Below are 13,575 nucleotides of genomic sequence, written 5' to 3' on the forward strand. Positions count from 1 at the left end.
TCACACAAGAGGTGTTTGCAACAAGCTCAAAATATGAGAAAGAGAAGGGAGAGGAAAACAAAATCTGAGGGCCACAAGCACAAACCTCACACCAAAGGGGCTCCTTCAATCAATTGATTTGAGAGCTAGATCAGGTGTGTGAGAGAGAGAGGGGGAGAGTGCTTTTGTCTATAAGTGTGGGGGCGATCAGGTTAAATGAAGAGAGAGGTATGAGGGGGTATTTATAGAGCCTCCTTAAAAAGAGTCGTTAGACTGACTTTTCTGCGTAGGGACGGTTGAACCACCCCTAAGGCCGGTCAACCGCCTGGTGGTCAGACTAACAGCCAACCTACTAGTCAGACTAGCAGCTATAGGTCAGACTGGTGAGCTGGCCCTGACACCGATTGAACCGCCCATAGGGCTGGTTCAACCGTTTGGTGGTACACTTATAGCCAATCTGCCACATAGATTAGCAGACTACATGTCAAACTGGGCAGCTGACCCAGACACCAGTTGAACCACCCCCAGGGTCGGTTCAATTGGTATTGACCAGAGAGTTTAGGAGAGAAAACTCAGGTTGAACTGGCCCAGAGGCAGGTTCAATTGTTTTTTACCAGAGAATTTCTCAGTTGAAGTTAAGTTCAACTTAGCTGAAGTCAAGTTCAACTCAACTGAACAAAACCTCAACTCAGCTGAACTCAAGTTCAACCCAGCTAAAGAAAAGCTCAACTCATCTGAAGTCAAGTTCAACCCAGCTGAAGAAAAAATTCAACTCAGTTGAAGTTAAGTTCAACCCAGCTGAAGACAAGCTCAACTCAGTTGAAGCCAAGTTTAGCTGCTTTTCAACAGGAATACTCTACGTTTCTCAATCCTAACATCAGTTGCATACACAGAGTGTCCAAAGAATTTTGCTTTTCAAAATAACTTTTGAATTTATAGGCTTGAGCAATACCAAACACCATTACCTGTGTGAAAACTACTAAGTAAGAATTAGATCATGTGACTCAAGATATGATATATAGAAAATTTTACACGATCGTTGCATGGAAACTTTTCAAGGCACCACTAATGTATTTGCTTTGTCCTTGAAACTTCCCTTTTCATTTCTCAATTAAAGTCTTTACTCTTTTATCTTTACTGACACTGAGTATACACTAGGAGCAAACTTGTTAGTAACCTTATTTGTTTTGTCATTAAATCAACAAAACCCTCAATTGGGGTTGATTGCACTTGCAAGTTCGCAATCGCCTTTCATAACCGGAGTTCTAAACGGAATACCAAGCTTGTGAAGATGGGATTAGATGTAACAAAGAGGTATGTCAAAATTCCATAAGCTCAGTGGGGGATCTTTGTTGAGTAGAAGACATCAAAAGATTTCTTATCTAAGAGTCAAGCCAATTCTAAACTTGCAAAGAAGAACAAGTCAACCACCACATCGGCATGGGTGATTACTAGCGAGTAGCGATAGGTTCCCAAATGGAGGGCAGGCGAAGTTACAAAGATGACTTAATGAAAGACTCTCAAATTCACTTCATGCTCGAGACCACAAGAAAGTGATTTTGGTTTTCATTTCTAGATCCAATCATTAATGAAAAAGACAAGAACATTTTGGTGGTGGTAGCTAAGGATAAGAAAGGATCATTCAAGCCAAAAAGGGAGAGGGACATCCTTAGTCATAGTCTAGGTAACCCAGAGCACCCTAGTCGTGTTCGAGGTATCTCATCAAGGTTAGGATGGAAAGAAAGGTTTCTTGAGTGGTCTAGTATGTACAAAAATGTGACCGATATAAGGTAGCTTTAAGAGATAATTCAAACGAGGAGGTTAAGAAATGATGGCCAAATTCATGTCCAATCCTGACCCCAAACGATGCTACACTTGGTGATGTAATGTCTAATCAATAGATGAGCACATAGAAACCATAGTCTCCAATCATTCCAAGCAATATCAGATCTATGGGAAACATGGAGCACTATGTAGTTGATGACATCATCGGACCATCAACTTGCTCCTTAGTTATATTACATGGTATTACCAATGTCCATAAATTACAAGTTGTCATTGGTTTAGCAATCTCTAGCCACATGTTCCATAATTAGCCCATTCCAAATGAATATAGTAGTGTAGAAGTGTTGACTGTCATGCCAAGACATAAGGATGACTTGCTAGACATCCCTAGTTTAGACAATACCTAAAAAGATTAGGCAAGTCTAGAGGAGGATGAATAGACCTATTTAAAATTAACATAAAAGTAGCAGTTAAAATTAATAGACTCAGCAATTATCGCACATGTGCATGGCACTTGAGAGCATTATTGTGTTAAAGAAGTGTCAAGTACAACTGTGGCACTACCATGTATTAAAGCAAACCAAAACCACAATTCAAACCATATTGAGGTAAAAGTAGATTGAGTAAATTGCTAGGGTTCTTTGTAGTAATAAGGTCCTATTCCACCACATATTTGTTGTAGGAAGATTTGTAAAAGTGGATGGGCAACAAACCTTAATAAACAACTAACACAAGTAGAGCACAAGAAGATTGCAAGGACACAAAGATAAGGTGTTTAGCTTATGGTTCAACTTGCCACCAAGGCTGATTGACCTCACTCGAGAGGTGGCTACCCTAAAACCTAAGGAGCATGTACCTAACCCACCACCATCGCCAACCAAAAATCCACCCTCCTCGAGCAAGAAGAAAGATGCTCAATAACATGAAGGCCATGCAGCCAAAGGGAAAGAACAAATTGTGTCCAAAAATGATTATGACCTTTGAGAAGACACCATCATCAGTGGACAGAAGTGGATGTCTTTGATTTCAAAGATAATAGAGATAGGTACTAGTAGTGAAGAAAGTATAAAGAAGTTTGGCTCCTCAAAGACCATATTGAACTCAATGTAAAAGGATCACAAAGAAGTCCTAAATCATTATGTGTTAGTGATAGTTGACTAGAGGGGGTGAATAAGCAACACTTAAAACAACCTAAATCTCAAATTAGAGGTTAGATCAAGAGATAATAAAAATGGAGTAGGAGGGAGAGGGTTCTCTTGGACTTGTTGCTCTTATGAATATGGAATTTACTTAGCAACTCAAGTGATTTAAATCAAAGTCCAAGTAAGAGAACTTAAAGAGGGAGAGAGTAGAACAAATCGCAAGAAAATGCAAAACACACACAAAGAGAGACACACGATTTGTTTGATCGAAGTTTGGTTCCAAAGAACCTACGTCTTCGTTGAGGTGTCCCTAAGGGCCTATTTAGGACTACTCCAATTCCATTAAATTTAGTGGAGCAGATCATTAGGTGATCTAGAAAATCGTCGAGCTAGAGTCGTCGAGCTAGAGTCGTGAACCTTTACAAGACATTTAGATAAGTCAATTTATTTATTATTTAGATTAAAAATATTTTTAAACTATTTAAATTTATATTACAAACTACAGCTCCACGCTGGAGCTGTAACCTAGAGCAGTCCCAAACACCTATAAGGACGAGGTCCCTTTCAACCCTCTCAAGCGATCACAACGATCAAGTTTGAGCCCTCGGATTTATTATGATGAAAGATAGAGTCTCCACAAGTCACTCCACAACCTAGAGTCTCTCGCTAGCCTTTACAACATAGAATCATCAACACAAGAGTAAGAACACAGCAACACAAAGAGCTATCTTTAGCAAAGTCTATCCGACCTTCTATCTTATATCCAATTTTAAACTTCAGTTCGCAAACAATACAGTCTACAATATAAAATACGATCTTCTGAGCACGACCTAAAGCCCATGGTTGATGGCAGGCCTTGGAGGCGATAGGTCGCAAGCCCTGGCATGGCCGCCACCCACCTCGGGCCTCAGAGATAAGAGGGGAGGGGGAGAAAGGCGAGCAGGAGACGGGTGTATGTGTGCACGCAAAGAGTTTTCACTCACAACATGAGCTTCTGTTGGGTGCTGGTTGATGCAGTTTTTCAGAAAGATCACCTGTTGTATATTAACAACACCGGCACTTGACATCAACTGGTCGATATGTCCGAGTGGTTAAGGAGACAGACTCGAAATCTGTTGGGCTTGTCCTGCGCAGGTTCGAATCCTGCTGTCGACGCTTTTTGTTTTTTTTGGCTTCACCAAATATTGTGTCCCACGGCCATCCTGCATTCCTGCTGGCTGCTGCACAGCGCCGCCCGGCGGTCAGAGTCGAATGCCTTCCATGGCATATCGGTACGTACGCTTGTGGCTTGTCCTGCGTAGGTTCGAATCCTGCTGTCGACGCTTTTTTTTTTTGTTTTGGCTTCACCAAATATTGTGTCCCACGGCCATCCTGCATTCCTGCTGGCTGCTGCACAGCGCCGCCCGGCGGTCAGAGTCGAATGCCTTCCATGGCATATCGGTACGTACGCTTGTGGATAGGCTATCCGCAAACGTTCCCCTAAATTTTTCCCTCTATATCATTTTTTTTGTCATATCATCAACATTTCACCCCCTATTTTTTTATCTCCCGCAGCGGTTCCCCCTAAATAGTCCTCCTATATCCCACTACACTATAAAATATCATTTTCTATACATACTTTTCATCTACTATAAATTTTTTATCTACTAACAAATGGAATTGGGCCCACGTGAACAGTGTTTAGAGGGGGGAGAGAGACAGCGCCAGAACGAGGGGGAGAGAGAAGGTTACCTCTGCGTAGAGCGCTGGCTAGGGTGAGCCGCTGCGGCGTTGGGGGGCGCCCTGTAGCCGCCATGCGAGCTACAGGGCAAGGGGAGGGGGCGTCGCGCCGCGTCCATTGCGGCCAGTCTTAGACTACCTGCAATGGTGCACTCTACACCCTCCCTCCCCTATTACTATTCATGCGCTAGGGGCAACAGTTGTCCTCTATCACCTGCAACGGCCAGCTCTACCGAGCCCCCTAGCGTGCGGTCCCCTTCTCTCTCCCCCTCAATCCAGGGGTTCACTGTTCATCCCCTACGATACTGTGCTGTGGGTCCACGAGTAATTGTTAGTAGATAAAAAATTGATAGTAGATATAGAAAATGATATTTTATAGTTATAGTGGGGTATAGGGGGAGTATTTAGGGGGAACCGCTACGGGAGATGAAAAATAGGGGGTGAAATGTTGATGATGTGACACAAAAAAGTGATATAGGGGGAAAAATTTAGGGGAAACCGCTGCGGATAACCTTACCAGCCACCGCATGCCAGGTCCATACAATATATGTACAAAATGGAATTATTGTGTCATTTATTTTAGCTTGGCTATCAAACGACTCGTGCATTTTATTTTATTTTATTTTTGTTGTTTCTGCGAAGTACGAGCAATCATTAGTAGGATGTGTTTGGTCGATGAGTAGAGAAGAATGGAGCGACTCCATTCTAGTTTTTTGAATGTTGGTTTCCAAGAAAAGAGAAACGGGGCTCCTGTAATCTCCATTAGAAAATTTATCATTAATAGTTGAAGTGCTCCCGCTCCATCAAAATGGTTGGACACGAGCGCTCTACTTTATTTTCTTATCTACACTCATATGACTCTCCAACCAAATAAAGAACGGAGTGGCTCCGCTATATTCTACTATTCAACAAAACAAAAAAATAGAGTGACTCTGTTCTGCTTGCCAAACACAGAATAGAACGGCTCCATTTTCAAAAACTAGAATGGAACCGCTTTATTTTAATTGACTCCCCAACCAAACGCACTCTAAATATACCAGAGAGGTTATTGTGTTTCTGTCCCTAGACGTAAGTGCAAATGTGATTTTACTCATAAAATTCAACTTTTGTGATTTCGGGTGTCCTTGTTGAGAACGAGGAACAGGCACTGACGGTGTGAAACACAGAACAGTTAAATTCAGAAGCATGGACAAAATCACAATTGTAAACGAAAGAACAATTACCTGTAATTGTGATTTTGCCCCCAAACTTGTTCTTCGTTTCCAAAAAGAATGACCGAAATCGTAAAGCTGAATTTTATAGGGTAAAGTCACAATTGCACTTCTATCCAGAGACATGACACCGGCAAGGGAATTCTCATATTTTCTCGATTTAAGTGGCTGAGACTTGTGTTTGCGCACCAAACACACCTTGTGTGTGTGGGAATCGAAAGCCGGCGGCTACTCACAAATTGGCATCGGCTAGTCACAAATTGGCATCGACGGGTGAGACCGAATTACACGAACTATATCGATTGACACGACCCCAAACAGATCGTTCTGGTTGTTGCTTATATAACCAACAGATTTGCCGTGGCAGAGATGCCGCGTTAAAACGCTGAACAAACAATGCCACTGCCTCTTGAATTTTTTAGGCATATTTCATGACTTAGACAATTCCTTATCAATGCCATTTAAGTGATACAAAAAATTATAGTAGTTATTTTTCAATACAAATATAATGACATCGATGTTATATTTTAGAAAATTACGTAGCGCTAAAAGGCTGCCGATCACTTGTCCCAAAGAAACAGTATACGCCTAATTTCAATCGGCTTGAACAGGCAACCACAAATGACTCGGCAGCAGTTGCCATGGAATGGTAACAAAGAACAGAAGCAGAATACCACCGCTTAATGATTTGTATTAACACCAGATGACATCACTTAAAACAAGAATTGAGATAATCTCCTAGAAAAGCCCAAGAACCAGCACAAATTTAAATTCAGGTCTTAAAGCTAGTGTAGAGCACAAGTTCCAGATACCGATGCACTGTATCTAGTGTGACTTGACGTACTCCTGAACTATGTTAAGGCCCTCAGATTCTTCGCCATAGTCCTGATGATATCCAAATGAAGCAGCCAAAAATTCACATTTTGCCTAAATAATCCAGAGTAGGTCCTTATAGTAGTACAGTAGGAAACCAATAGTTACCTTGACGACAACACAGGAGCAACCCACAACCTTCCTCGCCTTGCCCTCAGAATCAATCTTGCAAAGCTACACAGGACCACAAACGAAAGTTGCTAAGATCAATGACAACTACTGAGCAATAGTATACAACACAAAATGAAGAATGGCATGCTCAAAAATTGAGTGTTAACTCACAGTACAACTAAAAGAAAATATAATCGCGTATGAACACTCCAAAACCATATTATGTTCTCCTCTATCAACATTAGGCAGAACAATGTAAACCGTATTAATTTTGCTAGGGTCCTCTAGAGACTAGGACTGGCACAAAGTCACATTTCTAAGGAAGCATTCTTTTAACTCACCCCAGACCATTCACCAAGAGTTTTAGCGCTAGGCACAGTAACCAGGTGAACGTTGTGCTCAGAGCAAAGAGCCTTCACCAGCTTGACATAATCAGGCTGGTCACAGTCCTCCGCAAGCACGCAAAGCTGAGCAGCATGCTTCTCAATTGCTTTGGCAGCCTCACGAAGACCCTTAACAAGGCCATCATGAGCACCCGACTTCTTCATGACAAGCTGCAGAGCAGTCATCAAGTCCATCGGCTCCCCAAGGACCGGGGTAGGGGCCTCAACTGCAACTGGGGTCTCCTGATCCCTGAAAAGTCATGATGAATTGATGAGCTTCCTGTATAGTGTGAGTCACCCAATAATCGAGTCACAATATAAACCCCCATAGTGCATCACTCATTCAGTAACCAAACCAAGACCCAACAGGATTTACCATGAGTATGCTCTATATAATAAAGACACATCTGGGTTTTGCCTTACCGTGTGATGAGTAGCGGCAATCCACAGATCAAAATCATGGTAAATCGTGTTAGATCGCCTCCCTTTGTTGGAGCAGCAATCCCAATTTATATGAATACAATTCTCTATACACAGAAAATAGGTAAGTGGCTGCTCCATTGCAACTCTCAGATCATCCGCACTAGGGGGACGCACTAGGAACCGATGCCCTAGCCTCCGGCACCAACCGCGCTCCACATAGCAGCCGGCGCTGCGCTCCAGTCCTCCAGCTCCACCGCGTCTCATATCCTCTCGTCGACCACCATTCCCCTCTATCTACTCTGCTCCTCTGAGCCCAACTACGCCGGCGGCAACGAAAAACCTGGTCGGAGTGAAATCGATCCAGAGAAAGTGGAACACAGCGGACAACGGCGGCTACGGAAGGCGATGCGGCATCGACTTGACAATGTAGTCACCGGACAAAACGCTCAACGTAAACATGTCGCAACAAAAGACTAGCACAAAAGAAGCAAAGATTTCGAGGTGAGAACTTACGCCATCTCCCGCGCTCGAGGACCCGGTCGATAGCGATGGGAGTACCTGGAGCAAGCAAGGAAACGGAATGAACGTCAGTGGCAGTAATGTGAGGGAAACTGAAGAAGAAGGGGGTGGCGGAGGAGCGCGCCGCCGCAACCTCGAAGGAGTCAGAAGAGGGAGCGCCGAGCTGCTAGGTTTTCTGCGTGGGGAGTTTTGGACTTTTGGTAGACATTTCCTTATTATTAAACCAGCAAGGAATCCGGCTCCCAGGATGGTCCACGTCACCAAAAATTCCTTAACTGTTGGATCGTTATCCAGTGGTGGCATTCTCCCCTGTGTCCGTCGTTTGCAGATTCTTCTAGGTCTCTCCGCCTCCGAATCTCACGCTCCCTCCTCCCCAGTGTCTTCAATCTCGCGCTCTCTCTTCCCCCAAAAACCTCACCTTCCCCCGCTCGTCTGGCCATCGGTATTCTCCACCGGCGCTCCAGAGTTCCAGGTAATCGCGCTCCCTCCCTCGCCCTCCTCCACCCCATCCCCTCCATCCCACTCCGGTTTCCCATTGCTAGGGTTTAGGGTTTAGGGCACGGCGGCGGCGGCGCTTCCTTGTGCGTTCGGTAGTACGACGCGGACTCGGGCCGCCGGGCGTCACGGCCTTGCGCGGAGGGGAGCGCGCCCAAAATCGACAAGAGGAGGAGCTAGCGGGTAGACACACCAGGAACAGCGGAGGGAGCTCGTCGGAGGAGGGAGGTAAAGCGGTCGGACGAGCGAGGCGTCCGGAGGAAGAAGCACACCGTTGGAGACGAGACAGGAGGAGGAAGGTGGAAGACTCAAGAGTTCCTTATTATTAAACCAGCAAGGAATCCGGCTCCCAGGATCGTCCACGTCGCCAAAAAGTCCTTGGCCGTTGGATCGTTATCCAGTGGTGGCATTCTCCCCTGTGTCCATCGTTTGCAGATTCTTCTAAGTCTCTCCGCCTCCGAATCTCACGCTCCCTCCTCCCCAGCGTCTTCAATCTCGCGCTCTCTCTTCCCCCAAAAACCTCACCTTCCCCCGCTCGTCTGGCCATCGGTATTCTCCACCGGCGCTCCAGAGTTCCAAGTAATCGCGCTCCCTCCCTCACCCTCCTCCACCCCATCCCCTCCATCCCACTTCGGTTTCCCATTGCTAGGGTTTAGGGTTTAGGGCACGGTGGCGGCGGCGGCTTCTTGTGCGTTCGGTAGTACGACGCGGACTCGGGCCTTGCGCGACGCGGACTGGGGCCGCCGGGCGTCACGGCCTTGCGCGAAGGGGAGCGCGCCCAAAATCGACAAGAGGAGGAGCTGGCGCGTAGACACACCAGGAACAGCGGAGGGAGCTCGCCGGAGGAGGGAGGTAAAGCGGTCGGACGAGCGAGGCGTCCGGAGGAAGAAGCACACCGTTGGAGACGAGACGGGAGGAGGAAGGTGGAAGACTCAAGAGTCAACAAGACCAGACCAGTGGCGGCTTCTTCCCCGATGGACACGAACGGCGGGACGCGCTCCGCCGCTTTTCCCTCCAGCTGTTGTCAACGCGACCCACCGTGCGAGGTGCTGTGGTGCGCGCTCACGTCATGCAGCCTAGTGCTTTTCTCGCAGCTCGCCATGGCGATGGTTCTCGGCCTCTTCCATTCCTTCTCTCTCCTCGCTATGCTCCCTGCATTGACTTGGGCTTGCTTTGTTTGCTAACATGGCGAACTAGCCCGGGGCCTACATCATCTCTGTACCGAGTGTCGCCGTCGCGTCGGAAAGAAGGGAGGGAGAGGGTAGCATCGCAGCAGGGAAGGGGAGGAGGGAGTTGAGGCATGGCATGCGAGAACGTCACAGGCTCGTCGGAGGATGGCCCTTCTTTCTTTCTATGCCATAAATTGTTTATAAAAAAATGGTGTGTCGTGTTCGTTGGAGTACTAAGTTCGTTCGGACACTACAAAGCAAAGATAATTAAGATGCTGGTGCTTGATTTCAACATTACAAGTGCTAATGGGAAAATATATTTATTTGCTCTCCAGTTGCTTAAAAATATACTCAGGACGCATGAAATACGATTACCATCTGATTGTGAATTGAGCCATGACTGCATCGACTTGTGCAGAAAGTTGTTGCGGCTCAATTCAGGTTAAGTCACTAATTTGTAGTTACATTGAGTTCCTATGATATCTTCAATTCCTCACTGAATATAGAGCTTTATGATATTGTCATTGATGGTTCAAAGAAGTTTGAACCACATTATTATTCTTACGTTGCAACTTGGAAAGGAGAAATCTCACAAGTATCGTTGTATTAATTTATTATATTTGTTCTTTGGAAAATGAATGGTACCATGCAATAGCAGTTTTAATTGCAGTGTGATTTTCGCTTTTATTTTTTCAGTGATTCTGTTAGTACCTATTTTTCAGTTTTGATGTTCAACTCAAGATTGTTCCTTAACATTAAGAAATTTTGCAGCAGAGATTTAGCCAGTTTTAGATAAAAGTGTTTTCAGAATACCACTTTTTTCAAGGCATACTTTTTTCTGCGAAAGTATGTGTAGGAAATAAGAACATTGAAAGTGGATGGTTTCTATTTTTGCGTTTGAGCATATCACGATGCATAAGCTAATAATATACAGCCGCAGCATAGCCTTGTATCTAGTATTTAAAACTGAGGCTGAAATGTAATGTATACTATTGATGTTATCATATACAGTTATCAGCTCACATTAACTATGTGTGCTAATCTGTAGAATTGATCCAGTGGAGCGGCTTACAGTTGAAGAATTTGTGCACCACCCATTTCTTTCTGAACATGCTCCAGAGAGGACCTTGAGGTATTGATTTGTCTCCATTATATTCTCACCTACTGCATTTTCTGATGCTCTAAATATTCTGTATTGCATTTACAGTCGGACATTATCTGAAATAAGAGATGGCTTTCCAATAAATAATATCAGTCCAACAAGGCCTTCAAGCCAAAGTTCACAAGAAGATTGTATACCTTTTCCTTTGGATGATGAGTCAAGTGGACAGGATGAGGGTCCAATTCCTGACAGTAAGAGTCCGATGAAATCTTATGGGTTTCCCACAGGTAAAAGATTGGATAAAACTTCAGGCCAGAGTCCATCAAAACATACCAGTCTGTTCTCCAGGTATGTCTTGGGAAATAATCATGCACCTAGTAGCCAACACCATGGTCATACTGATAAAATGACCAAGGAAAGCAAGATTCATGAAGTGCAAGGTCCAAAAGGTGTTTATCCAGAAGGTATGGAAGTCATTAGTAGTGCAATTCCTCATTTTTATTATGAACAACCTTTACTGAAATTATTATTTCATTACTTTGTAAATGTAGATTTCCCTATCATTGATTCATTAGAGTTTGTAGATCAGGAATATGTATTTGTGTCTGGACCACACCCAGAGGGATCATCGTTTTCAACAAATGCCTCTCAGCAGCTTAACTTACCGGCAAAATATGATAATTTGTCTGTTTCACCACCGAAGTTAACTTTCTTGAGTGCACCAATGCCGATAAATGGTTTGCCGATTAATAGACAACAATCTGCTGGGACTGGTAGCTTCGACAGCCACTATTCTCCTGCATCTGTCACTTCACAGGGATCTGCAGATATAAGTGATGCCATGGATCAGCCCCCATCTGATTATCTGACGAGGATTAGATTGTTGGAGCAATATGCATCAGCCATAGCAGGGTTGGTCAGGGATGAGGTAATTTTTATCTGCTTGGTGGTACCCAGATTCTTTGCTTTCCCTATGTTATATTTTCACTGAGTCACTAGGTCGACGTCGCGTGTTCGAAGCAGCCTCTCCGCATCTGCGGGGAAGGCTTGCCTCGGTTTATCCTTTGTCTAGACCCTCTTTAGACCTCGCTCGTGTGGGAGCCTCCGACACTGCCCTATGCTTTATTTTAATTTGACTCAACCTTTGGAGATGGTTATAACCCATTGAAATACCTTCATCCATACCACGACTTAATGTGCACTTTCCATCTATCCTAAGCTTTGTGTAATACTCTCCGTTTCAAATTGTAAGTCATTCTAGCTTTTCTAGATACATAGCTTTAACTATGTATCACATAATGTTACCTAGAAATGCTAGAACGACTTATAATTTGGTATGGAAGGATTAGCAAACAATGCTTTTGAGTTACGTTGAACTGTCTTTAAGCTTGAATCCCAGTAACTCAAGACACAACTTTCCTATGAAGTGTTTGTCAATAGCAACAAGCTGCCACTGACTTGCTTTTTTGTTTTGCTGATCAACCACCTGATTGAAAATCAAAGGTGGCAGACACTTGGTGGCGTTCTCTATTCAGCTAATTGTTCTTGCAACCTGGAAGCAAGCAATTCATTTATGCAATACCTTTGTAGCTTCACTTGCAAAGGAGAGTCACTCACATGATATCCATATGAAGGGGCTTAGTGTTGATGCTTCGCATTTGCTTGCGAACTCAAAGCTAGCTGATGATGTCTGCGTGCAGATAGAGAAACAGTTTCTCTCCGAAAGTGCCCCATCTGTGAATTAATCATGTCAGCAGCCCATTTAGGGACATTTTATAATGTAAAGCAAATAAATAGGAATGCTTGAAAGACATGCTCTTAAAAGAGTAAGTCTGCCAGCATAGGGCAAAAGTCTCCCTCTCCATCCAGCTATTCTCTTATCTATCACAGGTTGTAAATCAGCTCTCTTCAATTTAGTAAAGTGAAGAGGCACACCGAGGTATTTGATTGAGAAACCCCCTTGTTTGCAACAAAACACTTCTGCAAAACTATTAGCATTATCTGAATCCAAACCAATGGCAAGAAGATCACTCTTCTCATAATTGATCTTCATCCCTGATATCTGTTCAAAAAAAGATTAACAGCCATCTCAAAGTCTTAGCCTTTTCTAGATTATTTCTAAGAAGAAAAGAGTGTCATCTGCATAATGCAGAGTGGTCACACCACCTCCCGTGACCTGAGGAAGAAGCCCAGAAATCAAGTCCTGTCTAGCTGCTTTCTTGAGCATCCTGGTAAAGCTATCAGCTACTAGGTTCAAAAGAAGGGAGATAAAGGGTCTCCTTGCCTAAGACCTTTTCTAGGTATAAAAAGACACTATCCATGTCGGGGACCATAATTAGGGGTACCCTCAAGACGCCTAATTCTCAGCTGGTAACCCCCATCAGCATAAAGCTGCAAAGGCCTGATGGGCACGATTAAGTCAGGGATCAGTCCACACGAGTGACTCGATCACGCTTCGCCCGAGCCTAGCCTCGGCCAAAGGCAGCCGACCTCGAGAGACTTCCGTCTCGCCCGAGGCCCCCTTTTTATGGCGGACACATCACCGGCTCGCCCGAGGCCTTGGCTTCGCTCAGAAGCAACCTTGACTAAATCGCCACACCGACTGACCAAATTGCAGGGGCATTAAACGCAAAGGTGGCCTGACACCTCTATCCTGACACGCGC

General features: G+C 44.4%; 2 protein-coding genes and 1 non-coding gene across 3 annotated transcripts; 2 read left to right on the plus strand and 1 right to left on the minus strand.

Moving 5' to 3' along the window:
* Positions 1–3,979: 3,979 nt before the first annotated feature.
* On the plus strand, positions 3,980–4,061 carry TRNAS-CGA (transfer RNA serine (anticodon CGA)). Its single transcript has one exon. It is a non-coding gene; the product is annotated as a tRNA-Ser (tRNA).
* Positions 4,062–6,487: 2,426 nt separating this feature from the next.
* LOC103635636 (40S ribosomal protein S12-like) lies at positions 6,488–8,321 on the minus strand. The gene is made up of 5 exons (NM_001324196.1): positions 8,279–8,321; positions 8,140–8,184; positions 7,162–7,453; positions 6,818–6,883; positions 6,488–6,721 (listed from the first exon to the last, which is right to left on the minus strand). The coding sequence occupies exons 2-5, from the start codon at positions 8,142–8,144 to the stop codon at positions 6,662–6,664; spliced, it is 423 nt and encodes a 140-aa protein (NP_001311125.1). The 5' UTR covers positions 8,145–8,184; positions 8,279–8,321; the 3' UTR covers positions 6,488–6,661.
* Positions 8,322–10,851: 2,530 nt separating this feature from the next.
* Positions 10,852–12,656, plus strand: LOC109939395 (serine/threonine-protein kinase ATG1c). Its single transcript, XM_020543064.3, has 4 exons — positions 10,852–10,941; positions 11,017–11,375; positions 11,496–11,839; positions 12,612–12,656. The coding sequence occupies exons 2-4, from the start codon at positions 11,174–11,176 to the stop codon at positions 12,654–12,656; spliced, it is 591 nt and encodes a 196-aa protein (XP_020398653.1). The 5' UTR covers positions 10,852–10,941; positions 11,017–11,173.
* The last annotated feature ends 919 nt before the right edge of the window (positions 12,657–13,575 follow it).

The sequence above is a fragment of the Zea mays genome, chromosome 8 (genome assembly GCF_902167145.1).
Source record: "Zea mays cultivar B73 chromosome 8, Zm-B73-REFERENCE-NAM-5.0, whole genome shotgun sequence".
NCBI classification, from domain to species: Eukaryota; Viridiplantae; Streptophyta; class Magnoliopsida; order Poales; family Poaceae; genus Zea; species Zea mays.